This window comes from Pogona vitticeps, chromosome 2 (genome assembly GCF_051106095.1).
Source record: "Pogona vitticeps strain Pit_001003342236 chromosome 2, PviZW2.1, whole genome shotgun sequence".
Taxonomy (NCBI): domain Eukaryota; kingdom Metazoa; phylum Chordata; class Lepidosauria; order Squamata; family Agamidae; genus Pogona; species Pogona vitticeps.
The window spans coordinates 115,276,328-115,300,878 of NC_135784.1; the positions used below are offsets into that span (position 1 = coordinate 115,276,328).

Sequence of the window (24,551 nt, forward strand, 5' to 3'; positions counted from 1 at the left end):
AAGGAGTGAGGTCTCAGGAGCCTTTACTATTCTGTAGGACAGGCAGCTTCAGATATGTGTATCCAGTTTGTTGGGTATCATATACGAAATGTAACTGAAATGCAAAAGATGCCAGCATTATCATTATCCTAGTAATTCTCACTACATATAATTCAACAGTCAGTTCAAAAGATCAGATTAAATGCAAATTGGGAGTGTTACTTAGTTACTGCACACGGTGGAACCTTCAGTGCATTCCTATCTTTGCACTGTTAAATATCAAGTACTTACTGTTAAATAGCAAAATTATGTAACATTTCCCACGTGCATTAAGAACTGCACTAAAGCATTAGGAACTGTTGTCACAGTTCTGGTTTTGCCCACTCCCTCATGCTTATATCTGAGAGGCATTCACAGTGTTTGGCACAAGAGAAAATAGTAACAAACTTGTATCTGTTCACAATTGCAACAGTAAAAAATATTAAGGTTTTCAGTTAGCCTATAAAAGAATCCAGCTACAGCTCAATCTTCATCCAATTTAAATTTCTTGAAAGAAAAACGGTCTCTTAAATAATTTTGAAATCATAACAGAGGAAGAAAAAACAGTCTTCTGTTCGTTATATTAGTGATAATGCTTTACACACTGGTACCAACTCAGAGAACAGCATCCTCTAGAATAGAGAAATCTCATTCTAAATACAATTGTCTGGCTGGCTTGCACATTTTTATGAGCAACAATTTTTATACTGCTTGTGGCTGCAAATAATTGGAAAGTCAATTAAAATGTATATCTTATCAAGAACAAATACCATTAAATTGCTAATAAAATATTTACGCCAAGTCATGAAAAATCCATCCTGTTTAGTTAATGAATTGAGCATAGAATGATTTGAACAGCCAAACTACATTTTTAGAAAGCTGATGGGGATGTAAAACCTGTGGAGAACGGCCCAAGTGTACTGTTTTGACTAACATATTGAATTTTATTTTGAAAGAACAACAAAAATGTTTTATTTACTGTGGGTGTTATATCCTTAAACTAACATATGTTTCATTTACCATTTCAGAATATTATATTAAATCTAGACTCTAGAGACAGAAAGTTTAATAGAATCACACTTTTCAAAGCTGAATAACTACATTGTTATGCAGACATGTTTTTTAAGGAACAAAGGCAACTCAACTTGCCTGTTTTAAAACTAATATCAGATTCTAATTCAATATTACATCAGGGCTTTTTAGACATAATGACACATTCCAATCTTAATTTGTGCTGTTAAAAACACAGGTCAACAGTCCTTCCAGTTCTTCCAATATAGACAAGTAATGCTGCCACCAGTCTATATTGTTGTTAACGTTGTGATTTTAGACAGAAAGAAGCCAGAAAGAAAACTGAAACTCTCTTGATAGTTACTTGGAAAATGGCAAGGTACCACTTTTTTTTGGGAAACTCAAGAATGCTAAAAAATACTTTGGAAAAAATGACATCATTATTCACCCCACCAAGCATAAGTTCGCTTCTTTCTGTCTATGGCAAAACTAGGGTGGGGAAGAGAAATTTAGAGGTGGAACTCCCTCATGAATTCCTTTTGTCTGATTCTGAGAAAAACTCTCCTTGTTGTTTATTTCATATGATCAAACAGTATGATCATAAAGATGTTTAGCCATCAGAAATCAGAGTGCACAATCCCCACATCCGCTCAGGCAACTCTAAATCAAAGTTTGGAAGAAAAGAAAGACAAAGCTTACATCAAGAAAACCTATTTTCACTTAACACTTAAAAAGTAGAAATAGCAGCAGGGGCAAGAAGGCATTGGGTGTCTGGGGCAAGAAAGGGCTGAGCCCAGAGACTTTGGAGAGGTCCTTTGGGCTAGTGGCACGAAGAAGAGATGGTCAGGTTTTAAGGTCAAGTGCTAAACTGGTGTCAGGAACATAGAACTCTGTAGGGAGTAGAGATGGGCACAAATCTTGGTTCACACATTTGTGCTGGTTTATATGCATGGCACCACAGGTGCCACTGATTCCTTTCCTCCGCTAGGTGCCCTACTCACCAGCTGCCAGTGCCTCTCTCCTCCTCCTCTTTGGATGTTTGGCCAGTCCCCAGCAGGAGCACAGGCTTCCCTGCCCAGCCTCGTTGGCTGATCACCTACTGAGACTAGGAGGCAGGACAAGTAAACTCCTGCAAAGAAATGCAGTGAATGATCCAAAATGAAAATGTGGACCATGTTGACAAATGCATTCTGGTTAAATGAATGATGACATCATAGACATTCAGTGAAAATCAGATGAGAGATGGACCGCAGCAGGGACTTCAAGCTGAAGAAGATAAAATGCAGGAGGAAAAAAGCCCTTAAAACTGACCTTGTGAATGTTATGTATTCTTCATTCTATTGCACAGCATGAGATTGCGGACTTTAAAACAAGTTATTATAAAAAAGACAGAAGCATTTGAAACATGGATTTACTGGATGATGCTAATGATGTCTTGGATAAAACGGGTGAGCAGTGAAGAAGTATTAAAGCAAGAGAATAAAAACCAAGAAGGCATAAAACACAATAAATACATAATGCTAGAATACCTTGACCATGTGATGAGATGGGAAGACACGGATTGTTGTAGTTGAACAGAAAAGAAGTACAAGAAGACAAAGAACTCCTGGCCTGAAATACCATGGTTTGGATGTGACACAACATCATGGTTTGCAAGGGTCACATCTAGGGTAAAAATAAGCATCATGACATCCAGCTTCAGGTAGGAAAGGAAAGAGAAGATAGAATTCTATAGGATTTGCCAATCTCAACAGAAGTACAATTTTCATGCCCCTTGAAAGATTTCATGAAAAGAAATGCTACTTGCCATGAAAATGTACACATCTGTGAAGCCTACATGGCATTTGGGGTGGTGTGGGGATGGGAATAGGCCTGTATCCAGTTGACAGTCTCACACCAGCAGATCCATTCAATTAAAATATATATACTGTATACCATTGAGTATTGACTTGCCAGGTTCCCATTTATCCACTGAGTCTACTCTGTTTGGGATTAATAATTAGATTCAGAGCAAAGCACGGACACAGCAAAGCATATATTTCAACATGTGAATAGCTAAAATATACATGACCAAAAAATATATATAAAAATATGCTTTAGTCAATGGAGGAAAGACACATAAATTAGATTAAATAAATGCAAACATTAAGGGAAATGTATTTGAAATGTGCACAAATTTCTATGAGGAGACCTGCAAACTAACTCTCAGAACTTGATAAGAAGCAAGAATAGGAAGAAAGCACTCCTGAGAGTCAAAGAAAATCAAGACTGAGATATTTTCATAACCCTAATGAATATGACTTCCAGTTTAGCTTTTTACAGTGAAAGCTCTTGTACCCGAGTGTGCTTACTGGATCTTAATCTCTGTTAAGAACACTGCAGCCTAAGAGACTAACCCATAATCCTAAACCCATAATCAGTCCAAGGACATAAGTGGTTCAACAGCAGTATTAAAGCCCCACTGAGGTTCTTGATAAACCACATGTAGCCTTGCATTATTCCACTTCATAGTAGAGATTTTATATTAAATGAAAAATCTCCAATAACTAGGGATTTAAAAGAAATTTTCCAGCTCTCAATATGCCTCTCCTCTGGACTTGGTTTTGTGTTTTTCTCACTTTCCCCTTGCTCTTAGTTGGAATCTCAGACTGAGCTGAGCCTGCCAGCCCACTGGAAACCTATGCAAATAACTGCAATGTACTTTATAAATTCCTTCTTCTCTTCAAGTATGTGAAGTATGCATATATATATCTAACTTTTAGTGTTTAATTTTTGCTTTAATTTGAAAACATTCAACTCTATTCAACTCTGTTTATATTTATTATATTTATTAATTATAAGATTATGTCAAAGCCTGTGAGTTGTTGTGCTCGATTTCAGTAAGTAAAGTGCAATTGGTACCCAGCCCAGGCCAAACACATTGTATCACTTGTAAACACATTATAATGCAGGCCAAAAGTATTATATCACTTGTAATACATGAGCATAATGCAAACTCAGTTCCTAACTAGGCAAGGTGTAAGACAGAGCCTTTCTTGCTGTAGCATCCAAAGTTATAGGATTCTCTCCCAAAGGATATTATTCCTGATGGTATCTTGCCAACTTAAATTCATTCAGAGCTTTTGCCTCCTAACTTGTCCCTACAGATACTGGCTACTCTGCAGGGGTCTCAAGTCTTAAGCCCCAAGCCCCAAGTACAAGTCCCTATTAAAAACAAGCATCTCCCCCCAAAAAAGGAGGGGTGGGTGGGTTCCAAGTTGTTAATTGAGTCCGGTTTGGTGAGGAAAAAGGGAGTAAGGAAACTGCGTTGTGTGCAGTGTGTAGAAACAGCTAATTATTAAGTTTAAAGATAAGAGGGTACATTACACAGAAGTGTAGGTGAATATTATAAGGCATTACATATCATCATAAAATTTTCCACTGCAGTATTTCATTACTATTCCTTTCTTCTTTAGACCTGTAACTCCCCAATGAATTCATTTTGTTTCATTCTGAGAAAAAAACTATCCTTGTTGTTTATTTTTAAGTATGATCATAAAGATGTTTAGCCGTCAGAAACCAGAGAGTACATTACCCACATCTACTCAGGCAACTCTACATCGAAGTTTGGAAGAAAAGAAAGACAAAGCTTACATCAAGAAAAAATACATTTTCACTTAACACTTAAATAGTAGAAATATCAGCAGGGGCAAGAAGGCACTGGCTGTCTGGGGCAAAAAAGGGCTGAGCCCAGAGAGTTTGGAAAGGTCCTTTGGGCTAGTGGCACCATGAAGAGATGGTCAGGTTTTAAGGTGAAGTGACAAACCGGTGCCTGCAACAGCCTGAGGAACATAGAACTCTGTAAGGAGTAGAGATGGGCATGAACCTTGGTTCACACATTTGTGCCGGTTTATATGCTCAGCACCACAGGTGCCACACATTCCCTTCCTCTGCTTCCTATGCTAGGTCCCCTACTCACCAGCGTGGATGGGTTCCGAGTTGCTAGTTGAGTCCGAGTCATTGAGGAAAAAAAATGAGTCAAGTCTGAGTCGAATCGCCAGTGTGACTTAAGTCCAACTTGACAGCGAGTCCTGTGACTCAAGTCCCCATCCCTGCTACTCTGTGGTTTCAACTCCCTTGGGGGTTGCGAGCCGCAGGTTGGGAACCTGTTCTTTATACAGAGGAAAGGGAAGTTGATTACAGTCAGACATGCACCCTGGAGTAAGCTGATTTCATTAGTCTTGAGGAAATACTTGGTCATATATCTTGGTCGGAAATATTGAAACAATAAAATTCATGGTGGATGAGCGTTCATGGTGGATAAGATGGTGAGATATTGTAGGTATAATCATAGACAATTCAATGAGGAAGAGAAGTGTGAAGCATCTAAACAAACTGAGGTAGCTGCATAAGGATCTTCAAATAAGCAGAGCTTTAAAAGGAGCATATATAAGAGCTAGAAGAAAGGATAAATCCTCTAACTGGTGAGGATGTGGTCCAAGATCATTGATCATCTTGCTGCCTCTTCTACATGCTGGAAAATAGCACACACACACACATTTGCCAAGTAGGTATTCACATTAATCTGTTGCAGCAAAAACAACCAAGAGTCTGGTAGCATCTGTAAGACTTACAAATTTAATTTGGCATAATAGTTATGAACTTCAGTCCACTTCTTTAGATGAAATACAAAATGGGCTGCAGTTTACAAAAGATTGTGCAAAAAAACCACAAAATGTTTATCTTAAAAACGCCACAGGACTCCTACACAATTCATATGGAAAAAGAAATTGTTAGCAAGAGAAGTAAGTAAGCCGCTCAGAGTGGTATAGATTTATCAGATGGGCGGGATATAAATCAAATAAATAAATTAAATAAATAAATAAATAAGTGTTCTTGGCAGTGCTGGACTTCCAGCAGATATTGTAGCAGTTTTGTCTCCCATTATGACTATGTTTTAGTTCCAAGATGGATAAACTGGTCAAGGACGACACCATCATATTTTTGGCTAGAAGATCTGTAGCAGATCCCCACGGTGATGTCATTGCTGGTTCCTCCTCCTTTGATTTTTCACAAATGCTCTCTACTAGCTTTCCATGCTCTGAATCATGGGTCTCCTCAGAAAAGTGCAGATCCTTGACATACAATGCTATTCCTCCTCAATTCCTGTTTATTTTATGCCTCTTGCACAAGTTGGTACCACTCAATTACTGCAATTCTGTCAACAGTCCCATCATACCAGATTTCAATAATGACATTAAATTATATCTGCTTTCCTAGTTCAAGAGTTCAAGTGCATCTTGTTTCTCATGTTAATATATGATTAATGCAGAAGCATCTGAAACCATATTTCCTACAGCTGCTTCACTGTTGCTTTCTGCTTTCTCCCATGCCACCACCTCCATTTCCTGTGCATCATACATTGTCCAAAAAGCCAAATCTTGCACCATCTAGTTCATTTTCCAATATTCCTGTTCAGCCTTCAACAAGAAGTACTGATGAACTGATCACTCCTTCACTGAATTTCTTTGCCTTCCTATCCAGAGCCTCAAAGTCACTTGCAACATGGAAAAATGTAACTCTCCCCTTTTAATTTTCAGCCCTGTTTTTGTCATTTATTTTCGCTTTGTTTGATTTTGTAATTTAAAGTAATGGGGAGAGGAATTTGGACTATTTACAGCTACGATGTGGTACAAAATTGTTGCTTAAATGAATTGATGTGTTGAGGGAGAATACTGTCCCATGTTTTGTTCACCACTACTTCACTGAAAAAGACACAAGAGGTGGCACAACATCATAGCAGCTGCAGAAAGGCTACTGCAGTGCTAATCCTTCTGGATTGAAGCTGCATAACTGAAATATAGTCCACAAATAATGTATGGCTGCACAGTGCTCTGTGATCCATATGTCAAGGAAGTGATTTTTGTGCACAGAGAAGATTCTTTCAAATCAATGCACAGGGTAATGTGCGTTTGGTTTATTTCATTAGGTCCAATCTGGTTGGGATTAGAGTTAGCCCTGTAGCTTGTTTCAAAGCCTGTGCGTCATATAATTGCTATATAAAAATAACTAAATTCTATCATCTACATTAACAACTAACAGGACTTATTTCTGAAAAACAAAACGCACTTAGGGTGAGGGTATCAATGTCAACATACCACTCCTTTGTAGGTATCTAACATGTGGAACACTCTTTGTGCACCTGGAAATGCACTTTCTTTTCATGTGTGCCCTTATCCATCTATTTCTAGGCACCACAGCCTGGGAGTGGGGTGAGAAAACCAACAAGAACAGCTTTAGCCAAAAGTAGGTCAGTCTGAGACACACATAGAGAAAAAACAGAGAGAGAGCACAAGTAGTGAGGGGGCACATCTCTCTGGAGACCTGATACGAGACAGTGGATGTGGCTAACTATTGGAGTGTATAAGGTGTGCCTCCACTTCTGCTATGGATATTTGTAAATAAAACAAAATATTATAAAACATCTATAATTATGAAACATTATAAAATAACCTCCAGTTACTCTGTACACCTGGAACTGCCAAGGCTGTCCCGTTCTAGGCTAGAGGGTAGCATCTCCTTTGAGGAGACCTGTATCCCTCTCAATAAGGGGAATAGAATCGGCGGAAGAGGCAAGATTAAGACTAAGATGGCCTGAGGGTAAGCAAGTGATAATACTTCCCTCTTCCTTTCCTGATTCTTGGCTCTCTGACTCAGGCTGCTGGACTATTCACTGTGGTCAGTAATTCACAGTAATTGAAGTCAATGCAGCTAAACCAACAGTGTGTGAATATGACAGCACATGGTTCAGACAAGAGACCTACCTAGTCCAGAATTCTGTTTCCAGAGTGACTGAGCCACAAGGAGGACGTGACTTCCACTTGTTTTCCCAACAACTAATGTTGTGAAGTACAGTATGTGGCCCTTTGATACCAAAGAACATATTTAGTCATAATATTTGGCAGCCATTTAAACACTTTATGCAAAGGTACCTGCGGAAATAATTTGGGATTGGGGTGTCTATTAAGGTTACCTATGGACTGTTGACTTGAATGTTGTTTTGATCAATGTGCATTTATAAAAATACCAAGTTTAGGATTCTGGGCAAATCCCAGGCAGGCAGGCTGTCTCCTTTACCCTTCTGTGTGGAGACATGTGTTTGTGTGATGATACATTCATCTGCCTCATTGATCTCGCTTCTGATGGCCACTCTGGTATGAGAGTGGATTGTTCAGTTGAAACAACAATGTTATGAGCCAGTGGTTTCTAACTTTGGGTAGTCCAGGTGTTCTTAGACTCTAATTTCCAGCTGCCATAACTGGTTCTGAAGGCTTCTGGGAATTGCAGTCGAAGAATTCCTGGGTTACCCAAGGTTGGGAACCACTATTATGAGTGATTTCTGCACACTCTATGGCAAATTGTATAATCAAGTTAAATAAACACTTGAAGCAGCACTCTGAGCAAACGTACCTCTATATTGCATGATCAATCTGCTGATTTTTTAAAAAGTCACACAAGAGCAGGCAATAAATCAGAGGTACAATTTATTTTGCTACTTTACAGAGACATCCAGAATCATAGAATACTTTGGTTTCCCTTTGCCCTTGTGTGTGCTTTTTTAAGATAAAATATTATGCTGTCAGTTTTACTCAAAACAGCAAATATAGGAATCCTCCTTTTCCTTCCTATTGTTGCTGTTCTTCATTACAATATTCCTGAAAACCAAAGGATACTTCATTCCCTTTTTAAAATGCCAAAAATGAAAATATCCAATCAGAAAATAGATAAAGATATACCGTATTTTTCGCACCATAAGACGCACTTCCCCCCCACAAAACGGGGGGGTGGAAAGTCTGTGCATCTTATGGAGCGAAGAAAACAGATTATATTTTCCTGTTTTCTTCTCCTAAAAAATTGGTGCGTCTTATGGAGCAAAAAATACAGTAGATGTTCACATATGGAAGCTTTTGTGCCTCAGAATTTGAAAGCTGACAAAATTCAGACATATAAAAATAATAACAGGATCCAGTTCGTGCTTTGTCATTCTGGGCCCACCTATACCTTCATTTTCTTTCCTTTGCAGAGACATAAGAACCCTGATGTGGAAGGAGCAGAAAAAGTGGTGTAAATAGTTCAGCTGCCAGCAGGCCACATACATCATAAATGTTGCTGATCTACCTTCAGTGGAATCGATAAAGTCAGTAGGATGCGGCCAACCAAGCAGAAGTTCTGCTAGCAGCACAACTCTCCTTTAAGACTCTCACTGGAGGGGGGAGTGAGAAAACAACAAGAAGAAAGCAGTGACTTACCCTTGCACAGGTATTCTGTTTTTGCAAGGCCAACTATGAAATTATCAGTAGTGAGAAGCCATGACAAACTGTAGATGATTTATTTCAGTGCTATCAGAAGCTTATTTTGAGTCTATCACTTATATATATATATATATTCTGTTTTGTTAGTCATTCTCCATTGAAAACCAAGGACTGAATCCTATTGGCCCACCCAGAGTAGACTCAACAAATTTTTAAATCTTAATAAGTCTTGACTTGCTAAACTATTGTTGATTCAATGGGTCTCAAGTAGTTGGAAGCAGCAATTAGATTTAGCTCCAGAGAAGCAAAGCCCAATGTGAAACATCTGTTGATGGAGCAGAGGAAGCTTACCTAAAGACCAGAGGTCCATTTGTGCCAATATATTTTCCTCTCACTGGCAGCAGATCTCCAGCCATCCAGATGGATATGCTTCGGAAGCATGCCACCTGAAATCTTGTTCAAAGGAGACGCTAGGGACCTTAATCTGAGACCTCAAGCAAGCCAAAGCATTTGCTCCACCACACTGCTTATGTAATTTTCACTTTAATTCTCATAATTCTTTATCTATCCTGATTTAACAGAGAGTGAGGGAAGCTTAAATACATACCTTCTGGGACTTAAAATGTTTTAAGTGTATCAAACTGTGCAGCATGTGTAAGTGAAGAAGCTTTGTGATGAGGTGGGCATGTATCAGCCAGTAGTGAGTGAGAAAGGGATGAGGAAAATAACAAAATAACAAAAAGTATTAAAAATTTGATGGGAACTAATTATAAAATAACTTGGAGAAGGATACAGGAAAAACTAAACGAATGGGATAATAGATATATAAGTATTTTAGGGAAAATAAGGGCAATAAAAATGTTTATAATACCAAAGATGTTATATCTATTTCAGGTACTCCCGGAGTACATCCCAAAAAAACAATTAGCTGTATGGGATCAAGAATTAAAAAATTGGGTTTTTGGGAAGAAGAAAGCTAGAATAGTAAAGAGGGTAATATATTCACCACAGGAAGATTTAGGGTGGGGTCTCCCACATTTGGAAAGCTATTACGAAGCTTTTCAAATAAAAATGCTATTGGAATTAGATGGGAAAAGTGTGGAGAAATGGGTAAGATGGGAGGATATAATAAATAAAGGAGTAGGTAAATTTGGAATATTTACACAGAAGGTTAAAAACGACATTAAAAATACAATAGGCCCAAGACAGACAGCACTAACAATATGGGGGGAAAGGCAACTTAATTGGATGCCAAGTCTTTCCAAATGGACCCCACTAGAATCTCTAGGTGAGGATTTGAAAATTGAGAAAACTTTTTGGAAGAAACTAAAAGAAACTGGCTATTATAGAGTGAAGGATTTATATAACCCTCAGGGGACACAGATTCCGGCACAAAATGTAGTAGGACAAGTTGGAAGACAATACTGGTTACAGACTATGGCTTTATATAATATTTTGAAACAGAGAAGGTATTCTGGAATACTAAATAAAGAGGATACCCCGCTAGAAAAACTATATAATAATAAAGAGGATAATAAGAAGGGTATTGCAAGGAAGTTGTACAACTTGATAAATACAGATAAAGATTATATGATTGGGACAATACAAACGAAGTGGGAAAGAGAAATGACATTGTCAGCATACGAAATAGATGGGTTAATGGAAGGCATATTGGAAATCAAAATGGATAAATTTAGAGAATTGGAGATGAAATTAATATTGAAATGGTATAGGACACCCCCTCAGTTGTCTTATATGATAAAAGGTTTGAATTCAAGTTGCTGGCATTGTAAGAGGAGTAAGGGATATTATGCACATCTTTGGTGCGAATGCCCTAAGGTTATTGAATTTTGGCAGCTGATTTTAGAAAAGGTGAACGCCGTGTGTAATATTAAATTGCAGCTGACTGGGAAAATCTTGTTTATGGGAGTTCTGGGGAATAATAAAGTAAAAAAACCTAAACAGAATTTATTTAAAGCTATGATTATAGCAGCACATGCAGTAATAGCTTATGGGTGGAAGGATGCATCAAAATGGACTTTGGAAAGATGGAATTGGTATTTATATGAATGGATTCAATCAGACATACTGTCGATTTTGACACAGGATAAGGTATGGGAAGAAAAAACATTAGAGATAAGAAAGAAATGGTCGGGATATGTAAGATGGGTAAGAGAAGGGGGGGCCAATAATGTTATATTGGTTAAACTCCAAAAGGTGTGCTCATGGTTGCAGATTTAAAATTAAATGGTCTTTTTTTTTGGGGGGGGTGGGATAAGGGGGTAGAAATAAATAGGAAAATGATGACTATGTAAAGATAAGAGAAATGGTTATGTATGGATATGTTAATTAAAAAATTAAAAATAATAATAAAAAAAAAAAAAGGAAAAAAAAAAAAAAAAAAAAAAAAAGGAAAGGTCCTTTGGGCTAGTGGCACCATGAAGAGATGGTCAGGTTTTAAGGTGAAGTGACAAACCGGTGCCTGCAACAGCCTGAGGAACATAGAACTCTGTAAGGAGTAGAGATGGGCATGAACCTTGGTTCACACATTTGTGCCGGTTTATATGCTCAGCACCACAGGTGCCACACATTCCCTTCCTCTGCTTCCTATGCTAGGTCCCCTACTCACCAGCGTGGATGGGTTCCGAGTTGCTAGTTGAGTCCGAGTCATTGAGGAAAAAAAATGAGTCAAGTCTGAGTCGAATCGCCAGTGTGACTTAAGTCCAACTTGACAGCGAGTCCTGTGACTCAAGTCCCCATCCCTGCTACTCTGTGGTTTCAACTCCCTTGGGGGTTGCGAGCCGCAGGTTGGGAACCTGTTCTTTATACAGAGGAAAGGGAAGTTGATTACAGTCAGACATGCACCCTGGAGTAAGCTGATTTCATTAGTCTTGAGGAAATACTTGGTCATATATCTTGGTCGGAAATATTGAAACAATAAAATTCATGGTGGATGAGCGTTCATGGTGGATAAGATGGTGAGATATTGTAGGTATAATCATAGACAATTCAATGAGGAAGAGAAGTGTGAAGCATCTAAACAAACTGAGGTAGCTGCATAAGGATCTTCAAATAAGCAGAGCTTTAAAAGGAGCATATATAAGAGCTAGAAGAAAGGATAAATCCTCTAACTGGTGAGGATGTGGTCCAAGATCATTGATCATCTTGCTGCCTCTTCTACATGCTGGAAAATAGCACACACACACACATTTGCCAAGTAGGTATTCACATTAATCTGTTGCAGCAAAAACAACCAAGAGTCTGGTAGCATCTGTAAGACTTACAAATTTAATTTGGCATAATAGTTATGAACTTCAGTCCACTTCTTTAGATGAAATACAAAATGGGCTGCAGTTTACAAAAGATTGTGCAAAAAAACCACAAAATGTTTATCTTAAAAACGCCACAGGACTCCTACACAATTCATATGGAAAAAGAAATTGTTAGCAAGAGAAGTAAGTAAGCCGCTCAGAGTGGTATAGATTTATCAGATGGGCGGGATATAAATCAAATAAATAAATTAAATAAATAAATAAATAAGTGTTCTTGGCAGTGCTGGACTTCCAGCAGATATTGTAGCAGTTTTGTCTCCCATTATGACTATGTTTTAGTTCCAAGATGGATAAACTGGTCAAGGACGACACCATCATATTTTTGGCTAGAAGATCTGTAGCAGATCCCCACGGTGATGTCATTGCTGGTTCCTCCTCCTTTGATTTTTCACAAATGCTCTCTACTAGCTTTCCATGCTCTGAATCATGGGTCTCCTCAGAAAAGTGCAGATCCTTGACATACAATGCTATTCCTCCTCAATTCCTGTTTATTTTATGCCTCTTGCACAAGTTGGTACCACTCAATTACTGCAATTCTGTCAACAGTCCCATCATACCAGATTTCAATAATGACATTAAATTATATCTGCTTTCCTAGTTCAAGAGTTCAAGTGCATCTTGTTTCTCATGTTAATATATGATTAATGCAGAAGCATCTGAAACCATATTTCCTACAGCTGCTTCACTGTTGCTTTCTGCTTTCTCCCATGCCACCACCTCCATTTCCTGTGCATCATACATTGTCCAAAAAGCCAAATCTTGCACCATCTAGTTCATTTTCCAATATTCCTGTTCAGCCTTCAACAAGAAGTACTGATGAACTGATCACTCCTTCACTGAATTTCTTTGCCTTCCTATCCAGAGCCTCAAAGTCACTTGCAACATGGAAAAATGTAACTCTCCCCTTTTAATTTTCAGCCCTGTTTTTGTCATTTATTTTCGCTTTGTTTGATTTTGTAATTTAAAGTAATGGGGAGAGGAATTTGGACTATTTACAGCTACGATGTGGTACAAAATTGTTGCTTAAATGAATTGATGTGTTGAGGGAGAATACTGTCCCATGTTTTGTTCACCACTACTTCACTGAAAAAGACACAAGAGGTGGCACAACATCATAGCAGCTGCAGAAAGGCTACTGCAGTGCTAATCCTTCTGGATTGAAGCTGCATAACTGAAATATAGTCCACAAATAATGTATGGCTGCACAGTGCTCTGTGATCCATATGTCAAGGAAGTGATTTTTGTGCACAGAGAAGATTCTTTCAAATCAATGCACAGGGTAATGTGCGTTTGGTTTATTTCATTAGGTCCAATCTGGTTGGGATTAGAGTTAGCCCTGTAGCTTGTTTCAAAGCCTGTGCGTCATATAATTGCTATATAAAAATAACTAAATTCTATCATCTACATTAACAACTAACAGGACTTATTTCTGAAAAACAAAACGCACTTAGGGTGAGGGTATCAATGTCAACATACCACTCCTTTGTAGGTATCTAACATGTGGAACACTCTTTGTGCACCTGGAAATGCACTTTCTTTTCATGTGTGCCCTTATCCATCTATTTCTAGGCACCACAGCCTGGGAGTGGGGTGAGAAAACCAACAAGAACAGCTTTAGCCAAAAGTAGGTCAGTCTGAGACACACATAGAGAAAAAACAGAGAGAGAGCACAAGTAGTGAGGGGGCACATCTCTCTGGAGACCTGATACGAGACAGTGGATGTGGCTAACTATTGGAGTGTATAAGGTGTGCCTCCACTTCTGCTATGGATATTTGTAAATAAAACAAAATATTATAAAACATCTATAATTATGAAACATTATAAAATAACCTCCAGTTACTCTGTACACCTGGAACTGCCAAGGCTGTCCCGTTCTAGGCTAGAGGGTAGCATCTCCTTTGAGGAGACCTGTATCCCTCTCAATAAGGGGAATAGAATCGGCGGAAGAGGCAAGATTAAGACTAAGATGGCCTGAGGGTAAGCAAGTGATAATACTTCCCTCTTCCTTTCCTGATTCTTGGCTCTCTGACTCAGGCTGCTGGACTATTCACTGTGGTCAGTAATTCACAGTAATTGAAGTCAATGCAGCTAAACCAACAGTGTGTGAATATGACAGCACATGGTTCAGACAAGAGACCTACCTAGTCCAGAATTCTGTTTCCAGAGTGACTGAGCCACAAGGAGGACGTGACTTCCACTTGTTTTCCCAACAACTAATGTTGTGAAGTACAGTATGTGGCCCTTTGATACCAAAGAACATATTTAGTCATAATATTTGGCAGCCATTTAAACACTTTATGCAAAGGTACCTGCGGAAATAATTTGGGATTGGGGTGTCTATTAAGGTTACCTATGGACTGTTGACTTGAATGTTGTTTTGATCAATGTGCATTTATAAAAATACCAAGTTTAGGATTCTGGGCAAATCCCAGGCAGGCAGGCTGTCTCCTTTACCCTTCTGTGTGGAGACATGTGTTTGTGTGATGATACATTCATCTGCCTCATTGATCTCGCTTCTGATGGCCACTCTGGTATGAGAGTGGATTGTTCAGTTGAAACAACAATGTTATGAGCCAGTGGTTTCTAACTTTGGGTAGTCCAGGTGTTCTTAGACTCTAATTTCCAGCTGCCATAACTGGTTCTGAAGGCTTCTGGGAATTGCAGTCGAAGAATTCCTGGGTTACCCAAGGTTGGGAACCACTATTATGAGTGATTTCTGCACACTCTATGGCAAATTGTATAATCAAGTTAAATAAACACTTGAAGCAGCACTCTGAGCAAACGTACCTCTATATTGCATGATCAATCTGCTGATTTTTTAAAAAGTCACACAAGAGCAGGCAATAAATCAGAGGTACAATTTATTTTGCTACTTTACAGAGACATCCAGAATCATAGAATACTTTGGTTTCCCTTTGCCCTTGTGTGTGCTTTTTTAAGATAAAATATTATGCTGTCAGTTTTACTCAAAACAGCAAATATAGGAATCCTCCTTTTCCTTCCTATTGTTGCTGTTCTTCATTACAATATTCCTGAAAACCAAAGGATACTTCATTCCCTTTTTAAAATGCCAAAAATGAAAATATCCAATCAGAAAATAGATAAAGATATACCGTATTTTTCGCACCATAAGACGCACTTCCCCCCCACAAAACGGGGGGGTGGAAAGTCTGTGCATCTTATGGAGCGAAGAAAACAGATTATATTTTCCTGTTTTCTTCTCCTAAAAAATTGGTGCGTCTTATGGAGCAAAAAATACAGTAGATGTTCACATATGGAAGCTTTTGTGCCTCAGAATTTGAAAGCTGACAAAATTCAGACATATAAAAATAATAACAGGATCCAGTTCGTGCTTTGTCATTCTGGGCCCACCTATACCTTCATTTTCTTTCCTTTGCAGAGACATAAGAACCCTGATGTGGAAGGAGCAGAAAAAGTGGTGTAAATAGTTCAGCTGCCAGCAGGCCACATACATCATAAATGTTGCTGATCTACCTTCAGTGGAATCGATAAAGTCAGTAGGATGCGGCCAACCAAGCAGAAGTTCTGCTAGCAGCACAACTCTCCTTTAAGACTCTCACTGGAGGGGGGAGTGAGAAAACAACAAGAAGAAAGCAGTGACTTACCCTTGCACAGGTATTCTGTTTTTGCAAGGCCAACTATGAAATTATCAGTAGTGAGAAGCCATGACAAACTGTAGATGATTTATTTCAGTGCTATCAGAAGCTTATTTTGAGTCTATCACTTATATATATATATATATTCTGTTTTGTTAGTCATTCTCCATTGAAAACCAAGGACTGAATCCTATTGGCCCACCCAGAGTAGACTCAACAAATTTTTAAATCTTAATAAGTCTTGACTTGCTAAACTATTGTTGATTCAATGGGTCTCAAGTAGTTGGAAGCAGCAATTAGATTTAGCTCCAGAGAAGCAAAGCCCAATGTGAAACATCTGTTGATGGAGCAGAGGAAGCTTACCTAAAGACCAGAGGTCCATTTGTGCCAATATATTTTCCTCTCACTGGCAGCAGATCTCCAGCCATCCAGATGGATATGCTTCGGAAGCATGCCACCTGAAATCTTGTTCAAAGGAGACGCTAGGGACCTTAATCTGAGACCTCAAGCAAGCCAAAGCATTTGCTCCACCACACTGCTTATGTAATTTTCACTTTAATTCTCATAATTCTTTATCTATCCTGATTTAACAGAGAGTGAGGGAAGCTTAAATACATACCTTCTGGGACTTAAAATGTTTTAAGTGTATCAAACTGTGCAGCATGTGTAAGTGAAGAAGCTTTGTGATGAGGTGGGCATGTATCAGCCAGTAGTGAGTGAGAAAGGGATGAGGAAAACAGACAGAGAGAAGTAGAGGGTTTTATTGCATAAATGATACAGACTGGATAATGTCTGAATATAGCTGGCTGTGTACATAAGGCAGAGGAGTGAACATGACAGAGCTAGGGGCATTAAAATTTTTAATTGTGGAGGGGAAGTAGATTCACCCAGGACATGGCTATTCTTAATGACTTTATGTATGTCACTTCCATCCTTGGCCTCTTTCTGGGATGGTAGGGAAAGTGATTCTAAGTGCATTTCACTGAATGTGATTAGAAACACATTTGACAGACCATGTTTAACAACCCCCTTCAAAGCTTCATACTCCACGTGGGAACAACAAGGATATAACCAGCATACATAAGAACGTTTTTTGGCTGGGCCTGCACATGCAGCATCACAAGTTCTCAATTGCAGCTCCTAAAAAGGACTAAAGAACAAGCCCGAAGGACTCTAAAAAACATCTAAATCTCTTTTAACAGCTGAACCACATCTTAAAAGGTATGCTGTAAAAAAATAAAGCCTGGCTTAGAGGTGTAGCTATTAACATTTGTCCTGTAGCCCATCAAACTGTAATGAGTTCTTTCTAGCTTCCCGTAACTTATGCCTTAGCACAAAACAGGGCTGTAAACTCTTGTTGAGATTCCTTAACATGAGGCAAGTTTATGCTGCCCATTAAAACCTATCCTACGATGACAAGTTCCCAGAACGGTCTGACTGTTCTGATTTCCAGAATGGTGACTGGCCTGATTTCCTTCAACAGTACTGTAAGAAAGTGTGTGACAGCATCGCTACAGGATCACAAAAATCTAAAACACTTTTATATAGGAAGACAGACAGACAGACAGACAGACAGACAGACAGACAGACAGACACACACACACACACACACACACACACACACACACACACAAATACAGTAGAATTATTCCCACTAATGATTCTACCTCTAAAGTACCTTTCATCTTGTGGGAAAACATGGCACTCTTGACTGTGTTAGCATTTTCCTGACATAAATGTTTCAGCATAAAAAGAAAGAAAAAGAAAGAAAGAAAGAAAGAAAGAAAGAAAGAAAGAAAGAAAGAAAGGAAGGAAGAAAGAAAGGAAGGAAGAAAGGAAGGAAGGAAGGAAGGAAGATCATTGGTCTGAGATAGGCTTGTTCTTTTTTAGGGCAGAGTTTTCAGTAAAATTCAAATCATTGTTCTAACTTTTTTCATTCACCTTAAAAAAAGAATTGCTACTGAAAGATTATTGGGGAGGCCCTTATTTGGATAAAAAGGGGAAGGAGAGAAAAGGATACATTTCTAACACTAGGCAGAGATGTTACTCTTTGTAAACTATACATTTAAATGGATTCTATATGCACTTGGCAAGATTTAATATCTGATAAAACCCGTAACAAATTGTGCTGTAAAATTAAGGGGAAAGTGGGCAAAAAAAGAGATGAAGAGTGAAAACTATTTAAGCATTCCTCTGAAGGAGGCTCCAGAATAATAGGAACATTTACATGTGAAGAGGGAAAAGCAGCCCACCTCCACCTTCTCTTTGCTGCCTTCTGTAGAGTTTTCAGTTTGAGGAGTCTACTAATTTGGGGAAATGAATATGCCATAAAAATCTGTTCTTCCTTGAAATGAAACATTAATACCATATAAACCTAGTTCTAAGAAGAATTACATTCCTAACATTTAAGAATGTTCTTAAGTCATCAATCAAATAATTATGAAACCAAAATTGGGGACAATTATACATTTTTGGATAAAAATGCATCAATGAAAGTCTAGTTTATATCTTTCAGTGTAATATTAAATGTGCAAAGTTTTGGATGGAAACAATGGAGGCAGGAAAATAGTGCTGTGAATATATTTTAAAAGCAGTATTTTGATTATTTCTCATAATCAGATAAAGGTAAATGAAATACCAAGTCCTAGGCACACACCTGATTCAGGTCTGGTTGCCCACTACAGAAAGAGAAATGACAATGCATTACAAAGTCAGCTGTGTATGGCGGCTTGTGGTATACACACATACAAACTTTGTCCAGGATCCCGTGGTCTATTTCAGCTGGATCCCACTGCTGTTCCTCCCTCCCCTCCTGCAGCTCTCTGTGCACTATAAAACTAAGAACCTTTCCTATATGCCTGGAAAACCTTCAAAGCAGGTGCTGGGTGCCATGGAGAGCTGAATTAGGGGTTGGGAGGGGAAACAGTGCTGCTTCTACTAATGCACTATTAGATATTGTCCGCTTTTTTCTATTCAGTGCCAGGTGAAACCTTATTTTATATATTCAGTAGCATTTGATGCTTTAATTTGTAGATATTTTCTCTGCAGGCATTTTATTCTGTTCCATTGTGATCCTTTCAGCTGACATATTTGTTTTAAATCTGTAATCCATTTCAGCTTCCACTTGAAGAACAGCTAATAAGTAACTTCAGTCAATCAATCTCTTCACCAAACAAATATGGGGGCCCTCCTTACAGCAGTATTCAATGAAACAAGAAGACATTTCCCATCAATTTAGGGCTTGTAGAAATAAATGTTGTAGTTAGACTGTCAACCTGATTTTATTATGTTTTGTGACTTTGTGTTAGCTTAGAGTTTTTAACTGCCAGTAGCAACTCTGCCTGAAGTGTAAACGCTAAAAAGGGTGGGGTGAAAGTTTCATATTGAATAAATAAATCAAAATGTTTGGCTCTAGACAAGACTTGCCAAACACAATGGCTAGGCTGAACGATTTAGGATTAACACTGACCAAAAAGGTGGACGGATTAGGGCTCGGGTCTATCCTGAGACAATCCTCTGTTTTAATATGGTGACTGGATGTATGATTCTGTTCCTCAGTCAAGGAGGAGTTAAGAGGACAGGAGTTACATCCGTGTCTTAAGGAATAACTGTCTGTTAGCCTACCCCTGTGGCTCTGTGTATATGTCCCTGTGTCCGCCTGTGTCTACAGACACATGTGCCTCTGTAGGAGCACCCAGATTTTGCCCTCTGGCTTGCCTGTCATTGGTTACTGTGTCTCCTAGCTCACTAACTGTAGTGGGGATGAGGCTAACCAGCACAGTGTAGCCAAAACAAAGTTGAAGGCAAAATTCTTCCTAAAACCAGGCTTTAAAAAGTTTGTGAGAATGATAAAAACCTTTCTCAGATAAAAGAAAAGCATCTTTCTGGGGTGTCTGGGTTTTTTGCTCTGGCTCTAAAGCTGCAACATATGAGAGGGCATTTAGGAGGAAGAAGAGGAACGACTGGGTCTCCATCCTTTCCCTGTATGTTCCTGGTGTGATTCCCACCACCATGTGCCACAACAGCAGACTCCTTCCTGCCAGAGATCAAATTTATTTAAACTTTTGGTCAGAACACTGAAAACATACATTAAAATAAAAATGCCTCACAAATTCTAGTCCCTTCCATCAAATTCTTTTCTCAGGCTGGCATTTTCTCCTGTTGCTATGCAGGTGGAGATTTTGATGAGGAGACATTAAAAGTTGAATGGAATTGACATTCAAAACCTACTTCCAGGTGACGGTGAAATGTCTTGACGGCATTAAAGAGTGTAGTGTAGAAGCACTCAGTGCTCCCTCATTTGGGATTTTGCATAGAAATGTTGTGTTAATAAGGCATTGTGTGTTGGGGGAGGGCTTGCCTTCATTAACTGTTACTGTAGGATTAAGTTGGTGATGAGATTTCACAGTTGATAAATAGTAGATGCCTGCAGAATGGTAAAATTTTCTGTCTCTCTGTTACATCATCCCAATGTATTCTTACTGTGAATAGCAGAGTAGTTAAAGAAAATGTATTAGAGTGTTCACTGGCAATTATTTTCTTTTTATTTCAGAATACACTTGTACCTTATTCCACAAAGACTGCTCTTGAGAGACCAAAAATAATTTTAGATCTCATCTTAATCATTCAGTTCCTAAGATATCCCTAAACGCATACTTGCGTCAACAAGATCAAGGAAACATTTCAATAATTTGCTTCCAGTTAATCCTGTTGGATGCTTTGCTTTCATTTGGACATAAGTCACTCGCTTCTGTTCAGCTCTTTAAGATTAGTTTCAACAGTAAAAATAAGAAGATGGGACAAGAAGAAAAAGAGCCCCTAAAGGAAAAATCCCAGTTTACTATTAAAGGATACATTTTTCCAGGAAAACTATGCATCAGGAAGAGAAGTGCTCTAAGCTGTTTTTATGTTCCTTATTTACACTCTATGCAAATACAAAATATCTGGGATCAGAGATTTAAACTGTAAATTTACTATTCCAGTCACAAAATAATATTTTATAAAGAGTAAAATAATAATAATAATTAAAAAAACCAAATCCCAGAAGTACTAATTGAATAGAGAGAGAAAGATACCTGGTAGGACCAAACAGAACAAAAAGTCACCTTTTTCTTTCAACAACAATACAATTTGATTCAACTGGGGGGGGGGGCTTCAAGCCAGATGTTGCCCAAATGAACACATGAAATGGGTCGCAAAGAAACAGATTTTCTGCATACATTGAATTGCGACTCCATGGCTCAGCAAGGCATCAAAGTACGTCCTGTGCTGCTAAAGCGGAACAGCTTGGATTCTGTGGATTTCAAGAGGCAGCCCCACCATCGCAGGAGTAAATCGCAACAAGTCCGATTCAAAGATGAAGGAACTGACAATCCAACGGTGGCAGAATCAGAACTGGAGGCTGAAGCTGCTCAAGAACCATGCGCCCTGGGTAAAATGCAAACACCCCAACACAACAACCTGGTTAACGATTCCCTCTGCTTCCCTCCATCACACAAAGGATTACAAAATATTGCCATACAGACGTCTCCGAGCCTTAGGAAACACTGTCCAGTGTTTAAAAGGAAAAGAATTACAACAAGTAAGTCCTTAACAGAAATGCCACAGGAGTCTGAATATTCCATTCATGTCAATGGCAATTTTCCTGAACAGGACATCATTTCTTCTAGTCTTTCTTACTTAAGTCTCACTCGGCGGTTGGATGATGGGCCGAAACCAAAAACCACAACCGCCAGTGTGCTGTTTCAAAGGGTCCCTAAAGCACAATGCAATGGGCCTGTTTGTCTGGGTTCAGATAAAATTACAGTACTGGAAAAGGCAACAGTTTCTACACAGGTCCCTGAATACACACACCTGAGTCCTACACAAGACAGTTTTGCCATTTATGGCCCAGATACACAAACGGACTTATGCAGTTCTGTTCATTCTTCTACAGCTGTGAGACAATCCAATGAGAACTGCTCACTACATGCAGAATCAGAAAAATCCCTCCCTCATACAGCTCATAACTGTAATGAAGCTACCCTGTGTCATAGTATATGTGAAATAAAAAGCTGCACTGAGTTACCAGCACCAAAAGATGATACTAGTACTACGGAAAGCATTCTATCATCACCTCAGTTACAAAACAGTCCATTATGCTCCTCTCTCAGTGAACATATGCAGCCAACACAGCAGAAAGCAGACTTTGGCCACAAGACACTGACTAATGATAACCAAACAGCGTATCTCATCAACAACACATTATTTTCTGTTCCTTCATGTAAAACTGTAATGGAGAATATTTCTTCCAATACCGAAGTGCCACAGTACGACAACTGCTTAGAAGGCTTTTACATAAATGCCCATCTCCCAGGAACTGATGTAAAACCACAAAACAAAGAGATTAAAGAAATTAATCAAATTCATTTGGCACCCAGTGAGTTGTGTGCCCTGCAAGACAGGCTCCAGTCCGTTGAGGAATCTTTGCAGTCAAACCAGGAGAAGATTAAAGTCCTTTTGAATGTAATTCAAGATATGGAAAGGGCCAGAGCCCTCAATGAAGGGTATGGTGTGTTTTAATATTTAATATCTTTGTATTAAAACGAGTGGGACATACTAAGAACATTAAAATTTAACTGCAGATATTTAGACATTATTCTATTTTACATGCTGCTTGTGAGGTAATTCTTAGGAAATGATTGTAAAATCACAACCTTTATTATGTTCAATATTTTCCCTATTATAAATGCAGTAAAGTATCACTTCCACTGAATTTACATGTCTTTTATAGGACAATTTAAACTTAGAATTACCTACATCCAATTAATGTTAAAATCAATGCATCAGAAGTTTTATTTCTCCTCGTGATTTAATTCTGATTTAGATAGTGGGAAATTTATAAAATAAGCACAAATATACATGGTGCTAGTAATTTCTCACCTGGAAACAAACGGAAATGAAAATGAACTTTATGTTTCATTGTTTCTAAGTAATTAAGAATTCTCCTCTGCTTCTTGATGCAGGAGGGGGAAAGGGGAGGCAAGGGACTGTGCTCATGCGTGTCCCTTCTTCATGTCCAGATAAAATGTGGTTTGCTGGAGAGAGAGAAAGGAAGGAAGAGAAAGAGAAAGAGGAAGAAATGGAATCTGAAGTTGCAAGGCATCTATCTTGCAGGAATCCTAACAAATTCAGATTTTGATTTGCAATTAAATATGGGTGCAGGGGGTTATGAAAAGCTAAAACTTAGGGAATAGATTCCCTACTACCATTAGCAGAAGACTCCAAGTGATTTTCTCTGGTTAAAAGCAGAAACCCTTTAGACCTCGTAGTCTGACCCTACAAAGCTCACCATTCCAAGCATCTAAACTTCAGCAAAAGGCTTTTCGTAACTGAAACAGGCATTGGTCATGGAACGCTCCGCAGGCTAGAGAGGTGACCAGTACTCTGTTCATTGTTGACACATGTTTGGAACTCCAGCTGTCAAAGCGGCCACAACAACCTGACAAGGTGCCAGTTGCATATGACCAACCACACAGCCAGCACCTTGTGAGATGACTTCAGAAGCCTCTGTAGTTGGAGTTCCATGTGCATATGAATAGGATTCTGGCCTATGGCTTAAAAAATGCACTGTCTCGGCACCGCTGTTTAATTCCTACTGCCTACATAATCGATGTCTTAAAGGGACTGATTAAGGAAGTAGGGACCCTTGACTGAAGGAAGGGAACTCACACTACAGATCTTTAAAGGTGTCTTGAAAGGGTCATTTAAAATTTAGGAGAATGATGAGACACACCATGTCAGGTTCAACAGAACTCTTTATCTAATCCTGAATAGTATCCTGAAGTATACAAAAACATCTCTTTACTATACAGTACTGATACAATGAGTTATGAGCCACAGCAACTTCAGTTAGGCTATGTATTGCAGGCACAAATTGGATATTGCCTGAAACATGAGATATAGGGTAGCTATTAAACATTAGCCAAAAAAATATAACAGACTGCCTTCCCCTCCCCCAATAGATATAATCCTATTATGCATCAGTGCAAATTTGTAAGTAATTATTGCAATTCATATAGAAATAAAATCTCATCAAAGTGGAAAGGATTGGTATCTGGTGATTTCTGTGTCCAGTCTGCTGGTCGGGCATTGACTGAAGTTGATGGGCAATGCTAAGCCACCTGCTCCCCATTCTTACTCTTCTTTATCTTTAAACCTGTTATAGAGTAGGAAGACATCCAGATAAAGATACCTTCAAACAGAGGACTGCCCAGTGTAAAATAGGGAACACACCCACCCT

The 24,551-nt window shown here is 38.7% G+C and overlaps 2 protein-coding genes across 4 annotated transcripts in view; one reads left to right on the top strand and one right to left on the bottom strand.

Moving 5' to 3' along the window:
• DOCK2 (dedicator of cytokinesis 2) overlaps window positions 1–24,551 on the bottom strand; it is a 386,088-nt gene that overhangs the window by 188,163 nt on the left and 173,374 nt on the right. The gene's annotated exons all lie outside the window — the stretch shown is intronic.
• INSYN2B (inhibitory synaptic factor family member 2B) overlaps window positions 1–24,551 on the top strand; it is a 119,187-nt gene that overhangs the window by 69,459 nt on the left and 25,177 nt on the right. Inside the window, exons 1-2 of one of the 2 annotated variants that reach the window (XM_078385816.1) lie at window positions 16,051–16,289; window positions 20,823–22,815. In XM_078385816.1, coding sequence (XP_078241942.1) covers window positions 21,458–22,815 — 1,358 coding nt within the window. In that variant the 5' untranslated portion in view covers window positions 16,051–16,289; window positions 20,823–21,457. Of the gene's footprint in view, window positions 1–16,050; window positions 16,290–20,822; window positions 22,816–24,551 lie in introns of those variants that run through there. The other variant, XM_078385817.1, reaches the window with a different exon arrangement.